The sequence below is a fragment of the Tursiops truncatus genome, chromosome 2 (assembly GCF_011762595.2).
Source record: "Tursiops truncatus isolate mTurTru1 chromosome 2, mTurTru1.mat.Y, whole genome shotgun sequence".
Classification (NCBI taxonomy): Eukaryota; Metazoa; Chordata; class Mammalia; order Artiodactyla; family Delphinidae; genus Tursiops; species Tursiops truncatus.
This window is the reverse complement of record NC_047035.1, coordinates 105,401,951-105,426,414: the sequence shown is the minus strand read 5'-3', so window position 1 is coordinate 105,426,414 and position 24,464 is coordinate 105,401,951. Positions and strand designations below refer to the sequence as shown.

The window sequence follows — 24,464 nt, the reverse complement described above, 5'->3', positions numbered from 1 at the left end:
ATTTTAAGCCAATCTTATGAAAACAGCCTAGTTCACAAAAGGGAATTAGCGCCATCTAGTGACAGAATCTGGTAGAAAAATAAGTTCCATTAGGAGACTGCTACTTGAGAGCCAAAAAAAAAAAAAAGCTTATGTAGCAGTCTAATAGACTGATTTAAGAAAATATAGAAAACTGCAGCAGTAACACCCCCTCCTGGGTATGTTTTATTAACTTATATTGGATGCTAACAGATTTTAGCATTAATATTACAGTTGTTCTAAAAATGTAATACTCATTATTATGTTCATTTTTTAAGACTGTCAGAAATATTCTAATTATGGAATGTTTAAAAGGAAGATAATTTGCTATGTTGGGGGCGCAACTAAATAAGTAGGACCCATCCCATTGACATACTTTCCTGTCCTCTAACTTGCCGCCGGACGTGAAGGGCCCTGAGTAACTTGTAGGCCTTGAAAAGCCCTTATACATTTTTGTACAGGGACGAGTCATTTGGGGGGCTGTATACAGGATGGATTCCCATGGAAAATGTGTTGAGGAAGGACTAACTGGGTGGGAGTTAATGGTAGTAATCTAGACAGGAGATACCAAGGTCTGAACTGAAATGATGAACAAGGGTCCACTGGGTTTGGGGACCACTATAACGTGCAGCATGTCTCTCAATTCTTTACTGCAGCAATTTGTTTTTTTAATTTGGTCATACCTCCTTATATCTTTTCTATTATTATGTTAAACTGCACTGAAACGCTTAATCACTTTTTTGGTCTTATTCTCTCTACAAGATGATAAGCTCCTTGAAGACAGAAATTACTTTAGTAAAGATGATAAATTTTTTTTTGAAAGGATTCTATTTATTCTTAATAAGATGATAAATTAATGATTTAATTAAAAGAATCTGTGCATAGGATCACTTACTTCAACAATACAACTTGTGAAGACAAAAAAATACAGTGGGGTTTTTAAAAACTATTTTTTAAAAGATTCTTCTTGTGTAATTTAGGAGAGAGCTTATATTAATTATGTATATTACCAACTCTCAAATGTGTGACCACTGCATCATGGGGACAATTTTCATCTGGTGGATGAAAAGCGGTTTGAAATGGGTTGGTCCTTTTACCTGCATCTTTGGATAAAGGTCAACTCATCTATTATTTTTTTCCTCTCAATTTCTTTTTTTTAAAGAATATAGTACAATTTATTTTTAAATGTTCAAAAGCAAGAAAACTAAATTTTCTTCAGATACACACATGAAGGTAAAACTTGCAGTAAAACATCGATACATGTTAAAAACCTAACTTTCAGACCTGGCTAACCCAGGGACTTAATAACACAAAATCAGGGCAACAGTTACCTGTAGGGGAGGAGTGAGGAGGAACAAGGGACTCTAAGCTCCTGCTGGTGTCCCAGTTCTTAAGGAACAGGGAATATGGATTGTTACAGTTAAAATTAAATATATATACATATATATGTGTTTAAATATACGTTTTTAGATATATGACATTACCTCACATTAACATTTTTTTTTTTTTTTTGCGGTACGCGGGCCTCTCACTGTTGTGGCCTCTCCCATTGCAGAGCACAGGCTCCGGACACACAGGCTCAGAGGCCATGGCTCATGGGCCCAGCCACTCCGCAGCATGTGGGATCTTCCCGGACCAGGGCACAAACCCGTGTCCCCTGCATCGGCAGGCGGACTCCCAACCACTGAGCCACCAGGGAAGCCCATACCTCACATTAAATAAGAACTATTTTCTCTCCTCTCAATTTCAAGATTAAATTATACTTCCCACTCCAAAAAGCGGCCAAGATGACAAATGAACTAAAGATTAGGGCTACAGTGAAGAGAAATAAAAACTAATAAAAACAAAAACAAAAAAAGCATATAGCCTATAAAAATTCCCTTACAATATATCAGCTATACAGCAACACTGTTAGTATAGTAACAGAAAAATAAATTTTATGCAAGCTTAGTTCCACTCTAAAATTCTACAATACTCTAACTGTAATTTTTATTTTCCTAGGTCCTTTCCATCACAGTGCCTAACAGTATCTTGCCTTTAGAAGATATAACATGAATTTCTATTCACTTCATTTCCTAAGCCAGGGAACTCCACTAAGCATGATCATTTAGATCATAAATCTGAACATTCACAGCTACCAGACACATACCTGAATTCAGGAAGAACTGGGGAGGGTCTCCATGAATGCCCACTGTGCCCGGTCCCAAGGAGTCAGACAGGGTATTTACAAAGGAGAATACTCCACTCATGATTCCAAAGCCCAAGCCAGAAACTAAAGAGGAAGGAAAACACTGTTAAACCTTACTCATGCTGTGATTTCTCTTCAAATCAAATTCCCAAGGACTAGGGAACACTATCTTGCTGAAGGAAAAAGGGTACACATGCTGTTAGAGAAGCAGTAGAAAGCTGGCTCAGAAAAGGCAAGCGCTTGGCTAAATGATGAACCAAGAGAGAACTGGGGAGGAAAGAGGAAAGGAAATGGTCAGTGAAATGTAGCAGAGAAATGAAAAAAGAAAGAAAGAGATCCAGAAAGGCTCCAAAGGGATAGGCGAGACAGAAGGATACGATACTGTAGCTCTGACTTTAATTCATGACAACAGAATCTGTAGAATTAAGTTTGATGGAACTGAGTTTGAGAGGTGACTGTGTTGTAAAGAGGGATCCCTGGGTCAATCTGGGTGACTCAATTTAGGGACCCGGATCCAACCTTTAAACCATAATTCTGAAAGAAAAATACAAAGAGGTATAACTGTGTTAATATGAAGAGTCCTCTCAGTACAAAGTCATGGAAACAACCCAAAGAAGGTAACAATAACATCACTTAGAAATTGTTAACTAGAGTGTATACATGTTAAAAAACCTAACTGTCAAATCTGGTTAGTATTTAATGGAGACACAGATAAGGGTCACCTGCAATCACTTTTCTTTACATAAGGGCCCTGGAAAGCTAGAAAAATAAACAATGTACACCAATAGGCCAATGTGGTAGTAAAATACTACCTGAAACCTACAAAGATTTAAAAGATAAAAATGGCTTTTATGTCAAGTCTGATCTTTTATCTTACGACGCTATGCAGTTCTAACTTACCATAAGCCAGCAATCGCATAGAGGGTGCTTTCTCACCTGGGTTTATACTCTTCAAACCCTCACTGGATTTTCTAAAATAAAACCACACAGATAATTTTTTTAGGTAGTATATCAGAAAAACACATAAGATATTTTAAAATCCAGATACTTAATGAGGTTTTTGATCACATTATACTCTAAATCTAAAATCCATTTAAACGAACACAGCAAGTTTTCAATTAACTAAAGTCAACCAAAATTTCCAACCAACTTTTGCCTATATCTGACATTCACAAAGAGGAGGAAAAATAAGAAGAATATAAGTAAACAAGCCATCAGGGATTGAGTTTAATGATACAAAAAAAAAGCAATACTTATGACTAAGTTTAGCAAGCATTTAATTCAACATCTTATGGCATCTACCACTCTGAATTTTTCCTCTTCCCAAAGTACTATATCTCCTATTCCATTTCTTTGGTACTTTGTTGTATTTCCGCCTGGGTTAGACTTATTCTGCCACTCTCCCTTCTACCTTCCACTCCATAGAACGTTAAGTGGTACTCTCTCTTCAAAGTCTAGTTCATGCAACAATTGCTCAAAGAAGCCACCTTTACCAGTGATTGATAATTATTCATCCCATCTCTCCTTACTCTTAAACCCTACAACACTGACAGTGTGAACTCTCATATGGATACCTAATCAAATGGTCTTCTGATTCGAAAACATTATTTGTTTCATAACCCCAGTCAGGCCTCAGGGGAGAAGTAATCAGGGGAGAATAAAATGCTACCCTCAGAAAAGAAGATAAATGAATACCTGAATGAAACATTAGACTACTGCTCAATAAGAAATGATCTTCAGAGTGATCATATCCATGCTTCTGTCGTGGACAATTTGCAAACTGACCATGAGCCCCTGCACCCCACACAAATGCGTGAGGACTGCGGCAGGCCGGCTCCACTCTTGTCACTATTGCTACCCTTTGTTGGCTAGAAAGTCTGCAACAACAATCCTGACACAAAGGATATTTAAATTATATTTAAAGTATATTTATTAAAGCAATAAAGGAACCAAACATTTTACAAGAATTTTTCAACAAGTGCTGAAACAAAAATGAGTTCGGTTAACTCTAAGAGTAGAAAATTAACCAGAACATGGAAATTATATTATGGGTATTGTGTTAATTAAATTTTAAGGTATGTATATTCACTACAGTGAGCCTATCTCATGACATAAATATAAATATTGACTACATTAAGGCAATACAGAATTCAACCAAAATAGTAATAAGCATAAAGAAGAAGGTCTTTGGGACTTCCCTGGCGGTCCAGTGGTTAAGACTCCACACTTCCAATGCAGGGGGCACAGATTCAATCCCTGGTAGGGGAACTAAGATCCCCGATGCGGCCAAAAAAAAAAAAAAAAGGTCTTTTTCTTTTCTAGACTCAAAAGAAACAATTGCCAATCCAGTGCTCTCCATTTGGAAGCATCATTTGGTAGCAGGGACATGAGCCAAAATTTAAGTGACCGTCATCTTCTTTCTCTGGAGCAGTAACCACCTGAAATGTGCAATTTTCCTAAATAAACTTACCTGTCACAGGAATGTGGTTAAAGGCTAATGAATGCTTAAAGACCTATACAATAGCAATAACTTCCATCAACAAACAGATATAATGGTATAATAGAATCAATAAATTTTGGAGGATTTCTGTTTTATATAAATTGCTCAGCAATGAATAAAAGATTTTTGCTATTTAGTATAACAAAGTACTGCTATCACAAATATATTAAAGATATAAATTTAAGGTCTAGGGTCAACATTAGGAAGTGAAAAAGTACAAAACACCATCAGTTTCCGTGTTCCTGACGGATACATCACACAACTGATGATGTAAGTGACAGTGATTTTTTGTATGTGTGTGTGACGGTGATTTTAATCTGACCATTTTACTGAAGTGGAAAATTCTTTGTTTGCGTTTATTATTGTTTCCAAGAATAAAAAACTCCATTTTTTAAATATAAACTTTGAAAAACAAATGATAAATCATACCAGCTTTCTTGTTTGTTCTGATTCACTTTATATGTGTGTGTAAGAGAGGGAAAGTACCAAGGAATATGCATATAAAGTAAAAACATCATTTTAGAAAATTTTTAAAATAGACATGTCTTTTAAGACATTATAGCAATGATTATCTTATTATTTTTCTATAAATGATTTTCTCAAATTACCAAATATTTATGGTATCAGCATTATAAGACAATTGAACTAAATTACAAAAGCTTTAATCCAAGCCAAAAAGTTCTTATGTATGTTTTAGGCAATGTGCAGGACCATAACTTGGATTTTTCTTTTTCCTTCTGAATAACGTAGAAAGGGCTATCACGTGTGGCCATATGTCAATTTCTCACAGTGCAATTCTTTGCTAGGCTGAAAGTGACAATTCATTCATTCAAGATGAAGTACTGGTCCTAAGACCTAAGCCATGAAATAAATTTATATTGGACTACAATGATAAATACTTTGATTCAATTCCATATATGTAAAAAAACTGGTGCAAGCTCTCCACATTTTAATCTTGGCACCAAATTCAGATAGTGAAAATTTGATTGAGGCAGTACTTTAAACTTAAAAGTTCAAAACCTACTTTGGCAGTGGAGATAGTTAAAATATTGATTAAACTGAAGTTCCTATATCTGAATGTAGTAAAGCCTAAGACAGCAACTTAAATGCATCTATATAAATGTTAGTCATTAATAAAGTATCATAATAATTCTCAAACTTGTTTTAACATGTAACTACATAACATCCAACATTTCTAAAATGTGCTAGGAAAACACTGTACCATATTCCAAAGGTTTATAGCAGATGCATTTTGTAAAGGCACCTGTTAATACAGGTTTGTCCTATTATTTGTTTGCAAATCTCCAAAGGTCCTTTCAGAGGAGCAAACATGGTTTCCCCAGAAGGCCAAAGAGGCTTCTGTGAATTTCCTGGCATGAGAGCCTGCAGACTGACAGCCATAATTCCTTCTGCATGTGGCCCTATGCCCTCACTGCCCTATTAAAAATGGCAGCTCTGGGACTTCCCTGGCAGTCCAGTGGTTAAGACTCCAAGAGGCGCAGGTTCGATCCCTGGTCGGGGAACTAAGATCCCACATGCCTCTCGGCACAGCCCAAAAAAAAAAAACAGGCAACCCATGGGGAATTCCCAGGTGGTCCAGTGGTTAGTACTCCGTGTTTTCACTGCCCAAGGCGCAGGTTCAGTCCCTGGTGGAGGAACTAAGATCCCACAAGACACACAGCCGTGGCCAAAAAAAAAGGCAACCCATGTTCAGCTTGTAGTCCTTTGGAACCTTAGGTTAGTGCCAATAAAGGGTTGCTTTTCAGGTGGAAACCGTGAAGAAACACAATAGTGAAGAACAGCAGATACCCATTTAGCCACTCTAGGTAAGTGAGGTTTTAGAACCTCAAGTCCTAAGGGGTTATTAAAGTCACGTCCTGATCTATGAAAAACTACTGAAATTAGTAAATGCAAAACCAACATGAGCCAGTGATGTTGGAGACAGGAAAATCCAGTCCAACCCAAGGCTGAGTTAAGAGAACAGTGCCCTGTCAAGGGTGGGAAGGACCCTGCTCTCTGCACTGCTTTGACCACAGCAGGGTACTGTGCTGGGTTCCAGGCACAGGTAAATCCCAGGCACCAACAAAAAGGGGTGTCCACTGACACAAAAGAACAGAGATGGGAAAAGGTCTGGAAGCCACATCCATGTCTCCTGAGGGCCAGCTGAAGAAATGAGGAATGTTTAGCCTTGAAAGAGACAAGATGACAACCGTGTGACAGAGACTGCATTTCCCTGTGCAAGGCAGAGGTCAGAAAGAAGGAGATTTTTATTACCTTAATATATTCTACAGTTAAAATTAAATTTTGGAATAGTAGTAACTGCTGCATACCAGAAACATTCAACCACATCTGAATGTCCATCTGTTAAGGGTATTGTATTACCATGGAACCTGAAATGTTATGTTTTTTATTTGTTGTTCTTTAATATTTCCAGGAACTAATGGAAATTTCGTTTTTAAACTTTTTCTCAGATATGACTTTTGCTTCTAAGCACCGGCTTCCTGGTTTTCTACTCGGGATTTAAATTGCTTTGTTATTAAATTTCAATATCTGTTATTAAAAGCAACAAGTAAAAAATACAGAAGGCCTGGCATATTGGCAAGAACAAATTATCAGAAGCCTATTATAAGAGATGTTATTGAGGTTCTGTCTTGGTTGCATCCATGAAATTCATGAAGTGCTTTAATTATCCCATTTGCAGAGATGAGAAGACATAGCACATTTATCACTCTACTAACTAAGCCTTACTACATAATCAAAGCCAATCTCATGACTAACTGAAAGAAAATATGGTTCCAAGTTTAAGCTGTGTTTCAAAACAGTGGTTTCATGTGAGATCCTCATGGATCCTACAGATGACCTACTTTCTGGCCTAAAAAGGGAACTCATGCCCACGGCTTTTTTTTTTCTTTTAATGTATTTTTCTATTCTGGACATGAAATCAAATGACATATCACAAAATGAACCCCTGTTCCTCCCTAATACAGTCAGAATAATGGCAGGCATAATCACCATAAGAATTATCTATTTTAGGTGATGTCAAAGAGAAGTGCGTATAAATTCTGATCTGTAACAGTTTTTGTTCTTCTTGTTTCAATGACTATTTCTCTAGCTTATTTTTCTCCATGGCACTTACTGTCTTTTAATATACAATGTCTTTTCTTGTTTATTCATTTGTTGTCTATCTCTTCCCACTATAATATTACCACCATGAGACTGTCTTTTAATCATGATGTATCCTCAGTACCTAGGGTATGCACGGCATTGAGCAAATTCTCAAGACATATTTTTTGAACGAGTGAAGGAAGGAATGAATGTCCACAAATTAAAATACTCAATATTTTCAGGCTGGAAATGTACAATCCCTTGGCTTGGAACTATGCAGGAAGACATGGACCTTCAAATACAATAATACATTAATGTTTCAAACTACTAAATCATAATTCAAATAAAACTGGGAAAAAAGGTAAAGCGTTTAACTTACTTTAAAAGTTTATAATATGCAAACCGGAACACTTCTTGGATAAGGACTGAGATTAACACTCCAAAGATCAGCAGATCTCTCTGTCTTGGTTCATCTTTGTTATCAGTAAGGGTTGCTGCCATGAACCAAATGAAGGAAGAAAGCAGCAGAGACACCAGCCAGAAGAAAGCTCTGAAAATTGGTGTGGGGGGGAGGGGGAGTTACAAGTGAACAGGACTAATAATGATTTAAAAGCAGAAAAAACCCTGCTTGAGAAGGAAGAGATTTCCTGACAAAAAAAGTGTTCATGAAGTGATGCTCTTAACCAACTGGTCCTAATCAATGGTGCAGTTTCCCTGGTGAAATAAACATGCAGGCCAAGAGGAATTTGAGATTTTTCTTAAAAATCACTTTTTTCAGTGACCCTGCTATTTGTAAATACATCTGCAGACTAATTGCCAAGGACTGTCTGTCTGGAAACTTGGTTATTTGCTAAGCTTCCTAATTAAAGCTTTGCCCATTGATGTGCAAATGTCTTTTCCAGGAAAATGTCTACATCTCTATTAACAGAGCGATTGGTTTAAAATCCAGAGGTTGAAAGCCTGTGCTCTGATCTACATCAGTCTTCCAGGCCTGGTTTTTACAACATTCCTGTGGATTTTAATGATTATAACAAGCTTTACAGACCTCTTGCCCAAATCTCTATTGTTTTTTAAATGACACGTGTGATGCAGCATTTTCAATACAGTTGTGAGAGGTGAGGAAGCTCAGAAAAGGTGGGATTCACTGGTCTCGCCTGGCTGTTTCTCCTGGTGCCAAGTGAGACTCAGTGGTGGAGAAGGTCGTAGGGGAGCTCCAGTAAGAGCTGCCAGACAGGTGAAAACTGGGATTATGATCACATTCGCCACCAGAGTTCGGTATTGACCAAGCTCCTGCAAGGAGACGTACTACAGGTGCTGCGGAGTTTTCACAGGTTTCTACCCTTTGGCCGCTCACCTGAATCACCTGGGACGCTTTTAAAAAGTCCGAATTCCACCCCCTAGACATTCCTATTCAGTTGATTCAGGGAGGGGTAAGTGTTGGGCATCGGTATGTTTTAAAGCACCTGATCCCCAGGTGCTTAAGGGCTCTTAACTCGCTTGGGATTACAGATGCCTGTCAGAATCTGAGGGAAACTAGGGACCTCCCCCTCCAAAAAAATAAAAGATGGATATTTGAAGTTATCCACAATTTTTTAAATACAGTTTTAATGTATGACTCACTAACGCCCATCCACGGACCCTAGGCAAAAACTCGGGAGCCAAGCGTCAGGGTTTTCTGAGACCCACGATGTGCTCTCCTTCCCTAGAGCTCGCCCTCTGGAGTCGCGGGGCTCTTGTTCTTTTCTCGCCGACCCTCGGAGCAGGGCGAAGAGTCCCAGGGGAGTGGGGTCTCCGCTCTACCCCCTCCTAACGCTTCTCCGCTCCAAAGCCCAACGAGGACGAGCCGTTTCGTGGGGACGCCAGGTATCGCCGGTACCCCCGGCGGGGGAAGGGAGTCCCAGGTCCGGGTTTCCCGGCACAACCGCCTTACCCGATGATGAGGAAGATGATGCGCAACGGCTCGGTGGCGATGGTGAAGATGTAGAGGGCGAGCGCAGGCCCGAAGGCAACGAAGGCGCAGCCGAAGAACACGGCCGCCGTCATGGCGACCGCAGAAGCCGGCACGGGGGCGTAGCGTGGACGCGGGGGCGTAGCGTGGACGCGGGGGCGCAGATCAACCACGGAGAAGAGCGCGCGTCGAGGGCGGGGCAGGCCGAGGGGCTGGAGGCGGGGCGCGGCGGAGGAGGCGGGGCGCGGCGGAGGAGGCGGGGCGCGGCGGAGGAGGCGGGGCGCGGCGGAGGAGGCGGGGCGCGGCGGAGGAGGCGGGGGAAGGGCGCGGCGCGGCGCGGTGGAGGAGGCGGGGGCCGGAGGAGGCGGGGGCGGGGCTTACCTCCGGGCTTTCAGCCCGGGAGACTTAGCAGCTTCTGATGCAGAGGCGGCGGTAGCTGAAGACTTTAGGGTAGGAGCTTTGGCGCCGCCCCCCGCCACCACCACTGGTACGCATCCATCAGGCCAAGACACCGCCCACGAGGTGGCTAAGAGAAGGGGAGGTCCCCAACCCGCTTTAGAGCCAGAACTAGGGAAAGAGTCCAGATCAGCTAACGAAAAACTCTGCGCAGGACATAGGCAGGATTCCATTTCTAAACAAAGGAGCCTTTTTTTGAAGCACATTATGCCATTTGTATAGTTGCGGAAACTTCGTGAAACTATGTACAAAACCCTAGCCGGGAGAGCAGTGACCCAGGCGATAACTCACAGTAGAAGCTGTCCACCTCGGGGTTGTTTTGGCGAGCTGGTTTTATTTGTACCCCACTCCCGCCAAGTCTTAAAAAAGTTGTTTTTGAAGGCATTCTTTGATCACCCTGTAGTAACAGTCACATCTCCCTGCTCAGTTTTTACTTGCTCATTTGTCTCCCCCATTAAAATGTAAACTTCTGGAGGGCAGTGTCTTTGTTTTGTTCTTTGTTGTTTTTGCAGCAGCAAGAAGGTGCTGAACTAAATATCTGTTCAATGAATGAAATAATTTTAAAAGTGGAACTTACAAACACTTGCTATTTTACATTAATTAAACAATTTCTGAAAGGTTTACAAGTTAAAACCAGAAGGCTAATTTCCGTAATCATTCACATCTAAGATTTATCTCCATGTCTAATGGGGATAATAATACGTCATGGGTTATTTTGAGGATTGTGCCTGCACAGTAAGTGCTATGTAAGTGTTAGCCATTCCTATTTATTCTTTAATGCCTGTCGTGAATAAAGCTCTTGGAAATCAACACTGAAAAGACAAAAGTTGGGACCTGACTGAAGATGTTTTTGCAGCTCACCTCTGAAAAATGAGCCTTCAAATAATATAAGCATTTAATTTTTATGGTAGAATGTCACCTTCGTTCATTTAAAACAGACATATATATTTTCCTATTACTCCACAGAATTTTTCTTCATTTTGAGATGTCTTGTCCAGCACCTATTAAAACTCAGGTTGAGACAACAGTTGAAATTGATAGAGTGACTCTCCATTAGACTCTTTTGGTTCTACCCTGAACCAAATTTGTCAAATACAATTACATTACTTCAGCTCCATGCAGAAATGCCATCACAGAGGCATAGCCTACTCACATCCTTGGTGTAAATTAAGCTTTTTTAATACAAGAAATTGTAAGCAGATAGGATAGGGGGTCTCCAGAGAAAGAGAACCAGGCATGGCTTCATTGACATAAGAAAATCTGTTTTTGGCCTAAGCTATTTTGTCATCTAAGCCTAGACACAATGCTTATCCTTGAACAGGCCTTAGTAATTAATAGTCTTAAGGGAACAAAAGAATGTAGGACTGTTATTGGGCAAGAGAAATAACAATAGCAAAGATAATATATCAGTAGTAAAGACTCCCAGCTCTGTTTCAATGGTAAAGATTAACCTGAAGCCTCAACCACCAGATCAACTGGAACCTAAGGGGTGATGATGTTGACCTTTTCTGACCCTTGTGACTTCAATCAACTAAAGCTTGGACTCTGTCGACCTTTGCCTCAATTCTATGCTGAATTCTCCTCTGCTCAAGCGCCTACATAAATATGCATGTACCCTTAGCTTAAAACATCCCCAGTTTTGCTGTTTGGGGAGACACTGCTTTGGGAAAGATCCCCAGTGTGCTCCTTACTTGCTGCAAGCAATAAATCCTTCCTTCTCCTGATCTTTGGCTTGGTTGTGTCTTTTGGCTCGACACCCACCAAGAGGCGAACCCCGTTTTTTGGGTAGCAAAATGGCCATCTACATTTTTTCTTGCATATTTCATAAACTATTTCATTATCATTATTCAATATCTCTAATTTACTGTTTGAGTTCAGGGCTAGAAAAAAGTTTTGTTTCTCCTGACAAATGCATATGCTCAGCTTGAGAGCTAACTCATCATATTCAGGCTTTATCTTAATTCCCAGGAAGCTTGGAGCTAAATTTAGTAGTCAATTGTAGCAACTATTCTTTTTTTAAATTACAATTACTGCCATGACTTCAGAATATGGCTTATTCTTTTATCCCTATTTTGATTTGACTATCCTGATTTTAACCAAGATCTGTGTCTCCATTAAAGGTGCCTCAAATACTTTGGAAGTAGGCAACTCAACATGCAGAGCTATAAATTGGGGGAATTTGCACTTACGTTATCTTGACCATATCTCAGTTCAATTTTAGTCCCCAAGTGCAGTTAAAAAATGGGACGGCAATGCAAAATGTAATGACTCTGACCCCCTATCTATGAAGACATCTTTAACTGATGTCTGTTGGAATAAAATAGAAAAGGAAATAACTAGACCAAACTGTCAAAATCACCAATAAGGTAGACTTCTTCAGCATTCATGGTTATTTACCAGAAACACTTATTTCAAGTTTTCTCTGAATTACATTTATATGATGTATGGCTGTTTAAAAAGCACTTTTACACTGATTTCCACAATTCTTTTACAAGTGAGGAATGTGAGGCTAAGAAGCAGTGCTATGACTCCTTAAGTTTTTACGAACTTACTATGAGTTTTCTCCAAAGACTTGAAAACACACTAAGTGATGTTGGGAGTTAAATCTCTAAAAGGTGCCTGGGGGATAGAGGCTGACACACACTATGGATAAGGATATCTGCTGGGTATGCGCCTGGAGGAGTGGGAGGGTGCAAAAAGCAATACCACATATTAGCAATTTATCCAATAAAGCTTGGACATACCTACCAGTAATTCACAATATACTAATGAATTCGCTTGAGCTTTATTTTCTGATAGTGCTGATAGATTTATACTCAACCATTTATTCATTCATTCAAAACGCATGCTGTGTGAGTATGAAGTGTCAGGCAAAATGCTAGGGATTGGGAGTACACCAATGAAACAGTTGTGCTCCTGTCTCCACTGAACTTACAGTCTAGTGGAGAAGCCAGACAGGCAAGTAGAGGGGTTATGAGGATATGCAGGAAGGGGGAAGGACAGCCAATCCAAACTTGTGAGCTGTTGCTAAAGAAGATGACACCCAGTCATTCAGGTCTTAGCTTTGGAGTTAGCAAAGCTAGGAAGTAGGGGAGAAATGGAAGGACAAGTGGAAAGGCCTCAAAGTGAAAGAAAGCAGGGCATTTCTGAGGGACAGAAAGTAGTTCAGGATGTCCTCTCAGTGTGAGGAGAGATAAGACAGAAAAGGCCAGCAGGTTAGAGTTTACCTCAAGTCCGGAGTTTATCCAAGGGAGTGACAGGCTCAGATCTCCTTTGTAAAGATAATGGAAAATGGGATTTCAGATAAGAGGTCTTTGGCATCTGCAGATGAATCAGGGAAACAGCAGGGGTCTGGAGAGAAGCAGAAAGACTGAAGAGATTTAGGAACTGTGCAAACAAAATTTAATGACCTGATGAGCTACATGGAGTGAGGGAGGGAAAAAATCAAGGGTGATGGCTTCTGGAAAGGTATATATATTTTTTAATTAATTAATATTAATGAATTTTACTTGTACTGACTGCAAAAAAAATGCACAACCTAAAAGCTGAGAATTATGTTTTATTCGGCCGACTTGCTGAGGGCTCAGGACTGCTCTAAAGGGCCAAAGGGAGGAGCCAGATATATAGGAGTTTTGAAAACAAAAACAAAACCTGGTGGTCGGGACAGCTGATGATTACTGTTAATTAAAGAAAAACCAGACATCTCAAGTGAATGAATTTAGCACTTTTCTACGTGTGGGAAGACGCAAGAGTCTTTGCTCATTGAAAACATTCCTTTGATATGCACCTTAGCTATCTAGGGTCAGTATCCTGCTTTTCTTCATCCTGAGTTCCCTCTGGGTGCAGTTTTAGGGGGCAGCTGCAGTGGCTGAGGGCTTGATGGTCGCAGCATCCTTTGTTTACTGATATGGCATGCGACATTTTTCATCCACACTTGCTATGGGGGCATTCTCGTATATCCCTGGAACTATATTGAAAAACCTAAATTTTGAGAGTAGAAAACATGAAGAAAGGGGAAGAGAGGGTTTACTCAATTTATCAATACATAAAGAGCATTCTGGGTGATTTATCTTATTAAAAGAAAATTCTTCTATATTTAATAAAGGATAAAAGAGTATAAGATATTTAACAAAGACTAAAATAGTGTAAGATGAGGGCCAGAATAAAAACCAGATAATGAAGCTTCTCTTTTTATTGCCAAACTTATTGAGGCACTGATGAATTTACTTCCATTCTTTCTTCAAATTACAAGTAAATGGAGAACCAAACAACTCCTAAATTACACTTAGCTTTCTTCAGCAACGTGTTGATTGTGATGACTACTGAAGTTCACTGATTCTTTCAACATTTATTAAACACATACTATATGCCAGGCTCTTTGCCTGATACTGCGACTACAAAAACCAAAGACTCGGTCCCCACCTTACAAGAGCTGAGTCTAGTGGGGAAGGAAAGTAAACAGATGATTCGAATCCAGGGTAGTGAGCGACACTTTGGGCAGACACAGGAGGGAGTTCCTAACCAGGGATGGGTTGTGGCTGAAGTCTTCCCAGAGAAACCCTTACTGAATGAAGATAAGTAAAAGTTACTGAAAGATAAGGAGAAGTTAGACGAGGGGCAGGGAGTCCGCAGAAGGAGCAGCGTAAGGAAAGGAGTGACAAAGCATGTTATGTTCAGGGAAATGCAATTACTGGCGTGGTTCAAAAGGTAGATATGAGGGCTTCCCTGGTGGCGCAGTGGTTGAGAGTCCGCCTGCTGATGCAGGGGACACGTGTTCGTGCCCCGGTCCGGGAAGATCCCACATGCCACGGAGCGGCTGGGCCCACAAGCCATGGCCACTGGGCCTGTGCGTCCGGAGCCTATGCTCCTCAACGGGAGAGGCCACAACAGTGAGAAGCCCGCGTACCGGAAAAAAAAAAAGGTACATATGAGTTAAAGAGTGACAAAATCTAAGGCGGGAAAGAAAGATGTGGGGATCTCAAAGGACTTTGTTTGCCAGGCTACAGAGTTTAGTTTTTTTTTTTTTTCCTCAAGGTTATGAGGATTAAGTTTGGCAGGGGTGTAAGACTTCAGTTTTAAAAACCTGTCAGCACTGTGATAACTGGATTGGAGGAAAATAAGATTAGAGACTGGAAGACTGGTTAGGAGGGGTTGCAGAAATCTAGGCAAAAGATAAGGAGGCCTGAACAAAGAGGCAAAAATAATGGGCAAGGAGATAGATTAGAGAGTAAGGAGTTAGGACGTGTAAGACTCGGAGGTTGATTAACTGTTTGGGGATCTGGGTAGATGACGGTGCTATCAAGATGGAGAGAAGAGGAGAAAGAATAGGTTTCTCCTCTTGGGATTTAGAGTTGTTGGTGGGAATTGCTGGAGAAGGAGGAAAGATGGAGAGTTGAGTTGGAGTTTCAGACATGTTGTTTGATGTACCTGTAGCAGATTCAAGGGGAGGTGTCCAGTAGGCGGATCAACTTTGAAGTCTGGCCCTCTGGAAAGAGGCTGGGGCTAAAGACACAAATGTGAAAACTGTATTAGTGTCCTATCATTGCTGTAAACATATTACCACAAATTTAATGGCTTAAAGCAACACAAATTTACTCTCTTATAGTTCTGGAGGTCAGAATTATGAAATGAGTCTTACCAGGCTAAAATCAAGGTGCCAGGGCCAGGATAGTTTCCTTCTAGAGGCTTTAGGGGAAAATCTCTAACCTCACCTTTTCAAGATCCTAAAGGCTGGACTTCCCTGGCCGTGCAGTGGTTAAGAATCCGCCTGCCAATGCAGGAGACACGGGTTCGAGCCCTGGTCCAGGAGGATCCCACATGCCGCGGAGCAACTAAGCCCGTGCGCCACAACTACTGAGCCTGCACTCTAGAGCCCGTGAGCCACAACTACTGAAGCCCGCGCGCCTAGAGACCGTGCTCTGCAACAAGAGAAGCCACGGCAATGAGAAGCACACACGCTGCAACAAAGAGTAGCCCCCGCTCGCTGCAACTAGAGGAAGCCCACGCACAGCAACGAAGACCCAACGCAGCCAAAAATAAAGACTTGAGCTTTAAGAAAAAAAAAAAAAGAGTGAAAGGAAAATTAAGCTTGAGAGGAATAGTGAAGGTTCAAAATGGTTCTGGGGATGAACGGCAAAAGCTACCGGAAACATGCACCAGCCCAGGGGTAGAACACTGGCAGAACATCACATCCAATTGTGTTATTTGAAAGTGAAAACAACAGAAACTAAACTTGCAAGGATTAAGAAGGGAAGGACGATCAATTTAAGGCTGCAGTTCTATAACAGAATAACCTCAATGTATGCTGAATTAAGAATGAGCAGGAGCTCTGGCCATTTTTCTCAGTCTTTAAGGAACTCTAGGGCGGGGGTGGGGGGGATAAATTAGGAGGTTGGCATTAACACATACACACTAAAATATATAAAATAGATAACCAACAAGGACCTACTGTACAGCACAGGGGACTATACTCAATATCTTGTAATAACCTGTAAGGGAAAAGAATCTGAAAAAAAAAAAATCACTGAATCACTGTGCTGTATACCTGAAACTAACATGACATTGTAAATCAACTACACTTCAGTTAAAAAATAAATAAATAAAATTTCCCTCCAAAAAAACAAAAAGAACTCGAAGTAAGATGTAAAGTTTGCTAAAATACCTCAAGTCTACCATGGTTTGAGACACACACCTAGCAAATTAGAAGAAACATTTTAAAAATGTGCAATCCATTTCAGAGAGACATAAGTATTTTCATTATGTAGTTTTTATTTTAGACGAACATTATTGTAAAAAAAAGTTCACCTGGAATAAAATCCATTTTTTCTTAAAAAAAACACAGCATCATTATCAGTACACAGTTAATGAATTGGCTTAAACAAGAGTAACAACATGACAGGTCCACTTTATCTGCAGGAGCTTTTTCACAGTAAGCCATTGGAGCAAAAGTAAAATATGCTGAAACTTACAGTAGGATGACTCTATGGAAAAAACGGATATTTCCCATTAGGGGCATGATTTTAGTCAAACAGTTTACAGTATTTAAAGGGACAGTGTCAGCTGCAAATAAACAAAACCCATGTGTAAGGCCATAGGAATGAATTATAATTAAATTCACATTTTAAAAAAAGGTTAAGAAATAAAACAAGAAGTTCTATTAGTTCTTGGCAATAAGAAATGCAATTGCGTATGGCACAAGCATTTCAAAAAATGAAGTAAAATTTGAAAATATCCCTAGTTGTTTGCTAATTTTCATTTCTGTAAATTTCATTTAGTTTTTTTCATGCTGAACATGACACCCATTAATTTTATTAGTCTGAAAAAAGACCAATTCTACTGTAAAATTGTGCTAGCATTTGAAATTTTATTAGTATATCCTGTCCATCTAGGTCCCTCTAGGACAAGGAATTTCATTTTTAGACATTCCCCCACCCCCTTCTTTGGATATAACAAGAAGGAAAAAGGAATGTCCTTTCTGTTAAAAGAAAAATTATAAAAAATCTGACAGCAGAAATGAGTGCTTAAAATCAGAGAAAAGTAAACCAACATAATGAAATGCTATTTTAAAATTTTAAGCTTAGAAGCTCATCTTTAAAGATTAAGAACTAAATTTATAAAGAAATCTAAGTCATGAACTAGGAAAGGAAGTCTGCTTACACGTATCACTTACTGTTCACAGGAAGAACTATAAGCCTTAATACAGATTCTCAGCATTCAGAACCTGTAAAATGGAGTTATAATCTCTTATTTAGAAATTTCTGCAAACATTTATCTATATTTCACAGCTAAATTTATTAATGGAGACAGGAAGATAATACTTTTTTTGCGCTACTGGATATGACATGTATGTTCTATCCTAAACTACCTGCTACTTTTTCCAATGATGCCTTTAGTTCAAAACAAAACATATAGTCTAAATTGTGTTGGATACTTAAAGGCTGGCTCACTGTTTTTCTACTAGGTATTAGAATACTAGTTAGCTAAATGAGGTATAATTAAAAAATAGTCCTTCAAAGTAAAGAGTATAGTCTTCTGAAAATTTATAACAAAGACTGCACAAAATGTTCATGTAAATAGTAAGAAACCCTGCAGCACCTCCTAACTGATGCACAGGTGGATTATTTTCTCATAATCTGTCTGAAGTAAAATATAGCTAAAATAAGTTCCCAGTGAAACGCTTTACAATCAACTGATTTACACGCTACTTAGTTACAGCACATTTTCATTGTCTGATACCCTCAGACTCCATTTGAAAAGGTCTAGTCCAATCATTGTCAAAAATTAGCACACTGATAATAAAATGCAGCCACTGAACCACTAATACTGCTGCAATAAACCTTCATGTACCTTTATCCATAAAACCACAAAAATCTTCACACAAAACTAGATTTCAGCAGGGAACAGACAATTATCTGCCACTAAATTCATCTACAAATAGAAAAAATAATGCACTATATGTACATTATTAAGCAAAGTGGAATATTTATTAGGGCATTTTACCATGCAGAAAGTGAATCTCCTATGGTCTTAGCTCAAATTATATACAATTTAGCAAAGCTAAATGTAAGAAAATAGCAAGGACAATTTATTTCTATATAACAGTATATACCCCCAGTTCGCTGCTACTTCAAAGAACACTTTTAGACTCATCTAACTTTTATAGGCTCTTTCAAAGGGAAGTTCATGGAGACTAGTTATTAACCCATACGAGACAACAGAAGAGAGAAGGAAAAAAAACAAAAGCAAAGCATCCTGTTTAAAAAAAAAAAAAAAAAAAAGGCTAACCACAGAATATGTCACTTTTGGTTTGCAGACAACCCCTGAGATATAAACCAAAGTGTTAAGACACCAAAGAGTTGGAGGTAAATTACTAAGAGAGTTACATTCATACATGGTGTCATAGCACTTGCCTTTTAGAAATTACCTTGTTACCATCCAGAAAGCTTAACTGCTGGGATCTTTTTCTGAAAATCAGTGAATACAAGATGTTTCTAAGAAATTATCTTTTTTGTTCCAGAAATCTATCTAATTTTAAGATGGTAGACTTACAGTCAACTTTTGATCAAGGAACTACTGATTTTACTGGGACACCAACTGGTGCCTTTAAGCCTATAAGTAAGTACAAAAAAAAGAAAGCAAAAAGCAAGGAGACTGAAATTTGTGAACAATAAATTTAGTGAACCCATCAAAAATAGCTCTGGTATATATTTCCTGCCACTAAATTGTGCATAAGTTTTCAAACAAGTAGTAAAGGTTGACTGGTCCAAGTATTCTAATGATACATCTTAATTTGAAGCAGAATTCTCTGCGGTAACAAGCAATCCATTTCCACTTTCATCTCCCAGACGTAACTATCAAGCATGATGATAACCTTTGTGAAACGAAACAGGCCTAACAGGAAGAATAATTATTATTTCCTAATCACCTCTTTATTACTCCCTTCTGTGTTATGACACTGAAGGCTAGAATAACAACAATGAATTTGGCACATTAAGTTAACACTAAATACCTTTTTTTCTCACGTGACGGTTTCATCTACAAAAGGCATACCAGTACCAGTGTTTGGTGAGAAAGGCAGCTAAGTCTTTTGGTTGGCTTTGGTCCAAATGGCTGGACCAAGTTCTACAACAATGCACCTGAACAGAGGGAACTGGGTTCTACACATTCAACAACAGCTGTTGTAAAACTGAAACCATGCTCATATTTGCTCTAATGAAAAGGCAAGACTTTTCCTAGAGGCTGCACTAGGTCTAATTAATCTTATTTTTTAAAAAAAAAGCCCAAATTAAAAAAAATCATTATTTTCACCATTACCAACAGCTATCTCTATGAAATTTACATCCACAAATTAATTTCTATCCCTACAGGTAAGCGTTCTGTGAACTAAGTCTAAATCTAACTCGTTAATTCTTGCAGACAGGGATTATGATAAGAATTGGGCATTACTACTAAACCAACAGCTAAGGAGTGAATCTAAGAAAAAATATATTATGTTTGCTGATGTGACAGAACAACAATTAGATGCTGAAATAAAACCCTAAATAGTGTGTCTCTCTGTCCATGTAAAATTTCAGTTTAAGAAGCTTACACTTAGAAACAGACAACAGTGTTCAAATATGTTATGTTTTAGGTGAGTGACTATAATAGGTCAAACACAGGAAAGAAGAGCAAATACAAAACTCAAGAAAAGCGACATTAAAGTGATTTCCAAATACAGTGTCAATAGATTAGGCAGAGGTAATCAATAAATCACCTGAAAAAGTGATTTATTCAGCTACCCAGACTCTCTGGTAAAAAAGTCAGGAATGAAGCAAAACTGTAAACAATCTGAAGAAATAAAGAAACTGTGGCCTTTGATGAGCAGATGAGCATTTTTATGAATTTTTAAGATAAAGTTTATCAGAATTTAATGACTCTTTTATTTAAGAAAATCAGAGCCCTTAAATAAATGCTATCAATGCAATAACATTTGGCCATATGAACCTGACCAAATATGCTATAATTTTCGTATATTAACCTCTGCTTTAAATGTTCTACTCTTTTTTTAAACATTCCCGAATGCAAATTTGTCTAGAACCTCATCAGACAGAAGTGTGCAGATGTGAATCTCAGATTGTGCTGTAACAAGGAAAGGCTAACAACTGATGTGCAAAGTGAAAAAGAAAAAGATAGCAGCTTCTGCAACACGCAATAAAACAGAGGAAAAACAAGTTAAGTCCTGCACGTGTCTCCACTTCATTGTTTCCACGTTTGAAAGAAGAAGCCTGTTATCTTGATGGGCCATGAGGCTGGAATCCACTGCACATTCTGTGTGCAGAATCTAGGTCTAGGTTCAGTGGTGCTCTCAGTAGCAGCCAGGCAGGATGATTCTGAGGCTGGGTGACCTGTGCTTTCAGAGAAGCAGGAAGGGGTCCTCTAGGTGTGCTGCAGTCTCTCAGAAAGAGTTCATCAAAGTAGCGAACAACGGAAGAAACTGGTCTTCTTTGATCGGTTTTCTGTTATTTTCACTGGTCCACCTGCCCCTGATGAATTGCCGTCATTCTAAAAAAAAACAGAAGATGGAGTTAGCAAGGAAATAAAAGTTTCATGGTTTGAGCCCAATTACCTAAGAAATAAAAAAATATCTAACTATGCCATAAATGTGTCCTTAGTAGTGTGGTTAATTAGGAAGGGAACTAGTTAAGCTCTGATGTTGTCTGTTTCTTTGGAAACAGTGGGTTAATATAGGAAAAATATTTTAAGGCTAGCACCTAATATATTAACTACATATTAGGAAGTTCCTAACTCCAGTTCAAAAAAATTATAACCAAAAGAGTGTAAAGTTTCAAGGGAATAATGGAAATAATGTTAAGATACTGGTACAGGCAACCCCTTTCTTGGAGGTAAGAAGAGTTGGTAACATAAGGTATACAATTATATGCAAGATTCAGGTTAAAACAAACTTTCCAGGATGTCGTAATGATTCATCACTGAGATTGTTTCAAATTTAAGCAAACTTCAGCGTCTTTGAGATCATAATTATATACTGATATAGAGAGAGATAAAAAATTTAATTTTGCCATTATTACTTTAATTATTCTGATCAAAATTCAATTAAAGACCACTTAATGGGGATATATGTATATGTATAGCTGATTCACTTTGTTATAAAGCAGAAACTAACACACCATTGTAAAGCAATTATACTCCAATAAAGATGTTAAAAAATAATAATAAAAATAAAGACCACTTAAAGAGCCAGAGGAAAGAACTGAAACAACTGCAGCTCAGAAATAAGAAATTTGAAGAAACAGAAATAAGAATCAAAGTTTAAGCGGGTGAAAATGTAAGTCAGGGAAAAAATGGGTTTATGTGACTATATTATAATCAGGCCTATCCCTTTAATTAAATAAATAAACAACACAAATAAGAAAACAAATTTAAAAACAGCATAAGGAAAATAAAAATTATGTGTCATACAAACCATTTTTCTGTTGAGTTTTGTCATTATATCCCGTGCAAGTGTAAAAAATGCCTAAAGGTAAACCAAAGATTTCATTATTATATGTTTATAATATCTTTTAAAATAGAAATGTAGCCTTTTTTTATTATTTCATTATAAAATATAAATATATTACTTTGAGGTTTTTAACTGAGAAAAGAACATAATTGCAATCACAGTAGACACATGACTACTGTAACTTACTTTTCATTTATCATATCATAAAGGTTTTCCAGTGTAATCAAACTGTCATTCATCAAGTATTTTCTGCACATAACATCTGGCACAAGTTCCTAATATGACACTTGCTGAATTATGGGTATAATAAGATCACTTGGGAGGCAGAGGCTCTAAAGCTCCTGGGCATCCCCAGAGCAGGGCACAGTTCCTGGTCTAGGAGATGCTGAATATCTGTTTGATAAGTGAAGGAATAATTATGAATTACCCTATAGCTCTAAAATTTGTTTTCACAAAAATCTCCACCTTTTATTCCCAACCTCCTCTCTTTCAAATTGCTTTCACTCTTATACCTGAGAATATATAACCTCCTGTGTCGCAACACTGAAAAATCCCAACAGTTCCTACAGCTCAGCTAAATTCCCCACCGTGGAAATCAGTGAAATAGAAGCAGGACAAATCTCAGTGGCATTTTATGCCTAGTGCCTCTTGACCCAAACCCAAGCCAAACATTTTTAAAACCTATAATCCCTGGGACTTCCCTGGTGGTCCAGTGGTTAGGAATCCGCCTTCCAATGCAGAGGACAGGGGTTCGATCCCTGGTCGGGGAACTAAGATCCCATATGCCTCAGGGCAACTAAGCCCGTGCACCACAACTTAGAGAGCCTGTGTGCCACAACTACAGAACCCTGAGCTGCAACTATTGAGCCCATGCACTCTGGAGCCCGCGTGCCACAACTAGAGAGAAGCCCAACTGCCGCAATGAAGAGCCTGCCCGCTGCAACGAAAGATCCCCTGTGCTGCAACTAAGACCTGACGCAGCCAAAAATAAATAATTAAATTAATTAATTAATAATTAAAAAAAACCCTATCATCCCTACTTTGTTTCTACATGACTCTTAAGGCTTCCTCAGTTGTCGCCATGCTAAACCCACTGGTATGTCAGTCTGTTCCCAATCACTCCTAATGCCCCCCAAAAATGTTCAGCAAAAGGATTATTATTAAACCAGTCAAAAAGAAGCAATATGATAAGTACTATTATCACTCATTGTCAGTGTCTCATTGTCACACTGGTCACCTGTGAGTCAAAGTTTCTAAGTAAGCCCATCTCAGTTTTTGAGGCTAAGTTAAAGCCCTGGGAAAACTGCTAACTTCTGCAGAATACCTGGCCAGTAAGCAGCTCGGGCAATCCGCAGGTCTATATTTCCATAGCTCAACGCTCTCTTCTCTCTTTTTTTTTTTTTTGGCCACACCGAGCGGCTTGCAGGATTTTAGTTCCCTGACCAGGGAATTCCCAACTCAATACTCTCTCTAAGTCACAGGTATGATCAGGGCTCAGGACTAACAGAGACCGAAGCCTGCTCCATTAAGCCAGGGTACACAGCTCATTCTGTGGCAGCAATCCTACGTGGGCCATCTCAGTGAGCAAGCTTTTCTCCTGTCTCCACCATTAAACCTGACTGAAGAGGCTCCCCTCTTTCTGATGAAAGGAAATCCTTTTGTAGCAAGCAGAGGGAAGCATTTTTCTGCATATCTATGCTTGAGTAAATAAATCAGTAGAGGCTTCCTGTTTCCTGACACCCATTTGCCAACCTGAAAAAATGACTGTTAGTTACTTAAAAGAAAGAAAAAGTTCTGATCCGTGTCCACTAGTTGAGTCACTTAAGTCTCAAGTTTTAGCCATGTCATGGTGAAGAATGAATAGCTTGAGAAATTAAATGTTTATGAAACCATCAGTTTTATTGTTAAATAAATTACATGTATTAACACATAGTACATGTATTATTTTTATGATAAGTTTTAAAAATGTTTTTAAAAAAGAAAATATTATCAACAACTCTGCGCTTGGTAAAGAATAGAAGACCTGGGTCTTCCCTGGTGGCGCACTGGTTGAGAGTCTGCCTGCCGATGCAGGGGACACGGATTCGTGCCCCGGTCCGGGAAGATCCCACATGCCGCAGAGCGGCTGGGCCCGTGAGCCATGGCCGCTGAGCCTGCGCGTCCAGAGCCTGTGCTCTGCAACAGGAGAGGCCACAGCAGTGAGAGGCCCGCGTACCAAACAAAGGGCAAAACTGAACTTAACCTGAACTTC

The 24,464-nt window shown here is 39.1% G+C and overlaps 2 protein-coding genes across 7 annotated transcripts in view; both read right to left on the bottom strand.

The window, feature by feature from the left end:
• Positions 1 to 15,979, bottom strand: part of APH1B (aph-1 homolog B, gamma-secretase subunit) — a 120,957-nt gene extending 104,978 nt beyond the window's left edge. For 3 of the 6 annotated variants that reach the window (XM_019947881.3, XM_073801127.1, XM_073801128.1), the window contains exons 1-5: positions 15,643 to 15,979; positions 9,742 to 10,285; positions 8,191 to 8,361; positions 3,107 to 3,177; positions 2,168 to 2,290 (exon numbers count right to left, since the gene is read on the bottom strand). In XM_019947881.3, the coding sequence (XP_019803440.1) occupies positions 2,168 to 2,290; positions 3,107 to 3,177; positions 8,191 to 8,361; positions 9,742 to 9,854 (478 nt within the window). In that variant the 5' untranslated portion in view covers positions 9,855 to 10,285; positions 15,643 to 15,979. The remainder of the gene's footprint in view (positions 1 to 2,167; positions 2,291 to 3,106; positions 3,178 to 8,190; positions 8,362 to 9,741; positions 10,286 to 15,642) is intronic. The other 3 variants (XR_012330177.1, XM_073801125.1, XM_073801126.1) reach the window with 2 other exon arrangements.
• A 984-nt stretch (positions 15,980 to 16,963) lies between these two features.
• The window catches only part of RAB8B (RAB8B, member RAS oncogene family), a 67,318-nt gene continuing 59,817 nt past the window's right edge, over positions 16,964 to 24,464 (bottom strand). Inside the window, exons 7-8 of the mRNA XM_019947818.3 lie at positions 22,178 to 22,228; positions 16,964 to 21,255 (exon numbers count right to left, since the gene is read on the bottom strand). Of these exons, the coding sequence (XP_019803377.2) occupies positions 21,163 to 21,255; positions 22,178 to 22,228 (144 nt within the window). The 3' untranslated portion in view covers positions 16,964 to 21,162. The remainder of the gene's footprint in view (positions 21,256 to 22,177; positions 22,229 to 24,464) is intronic.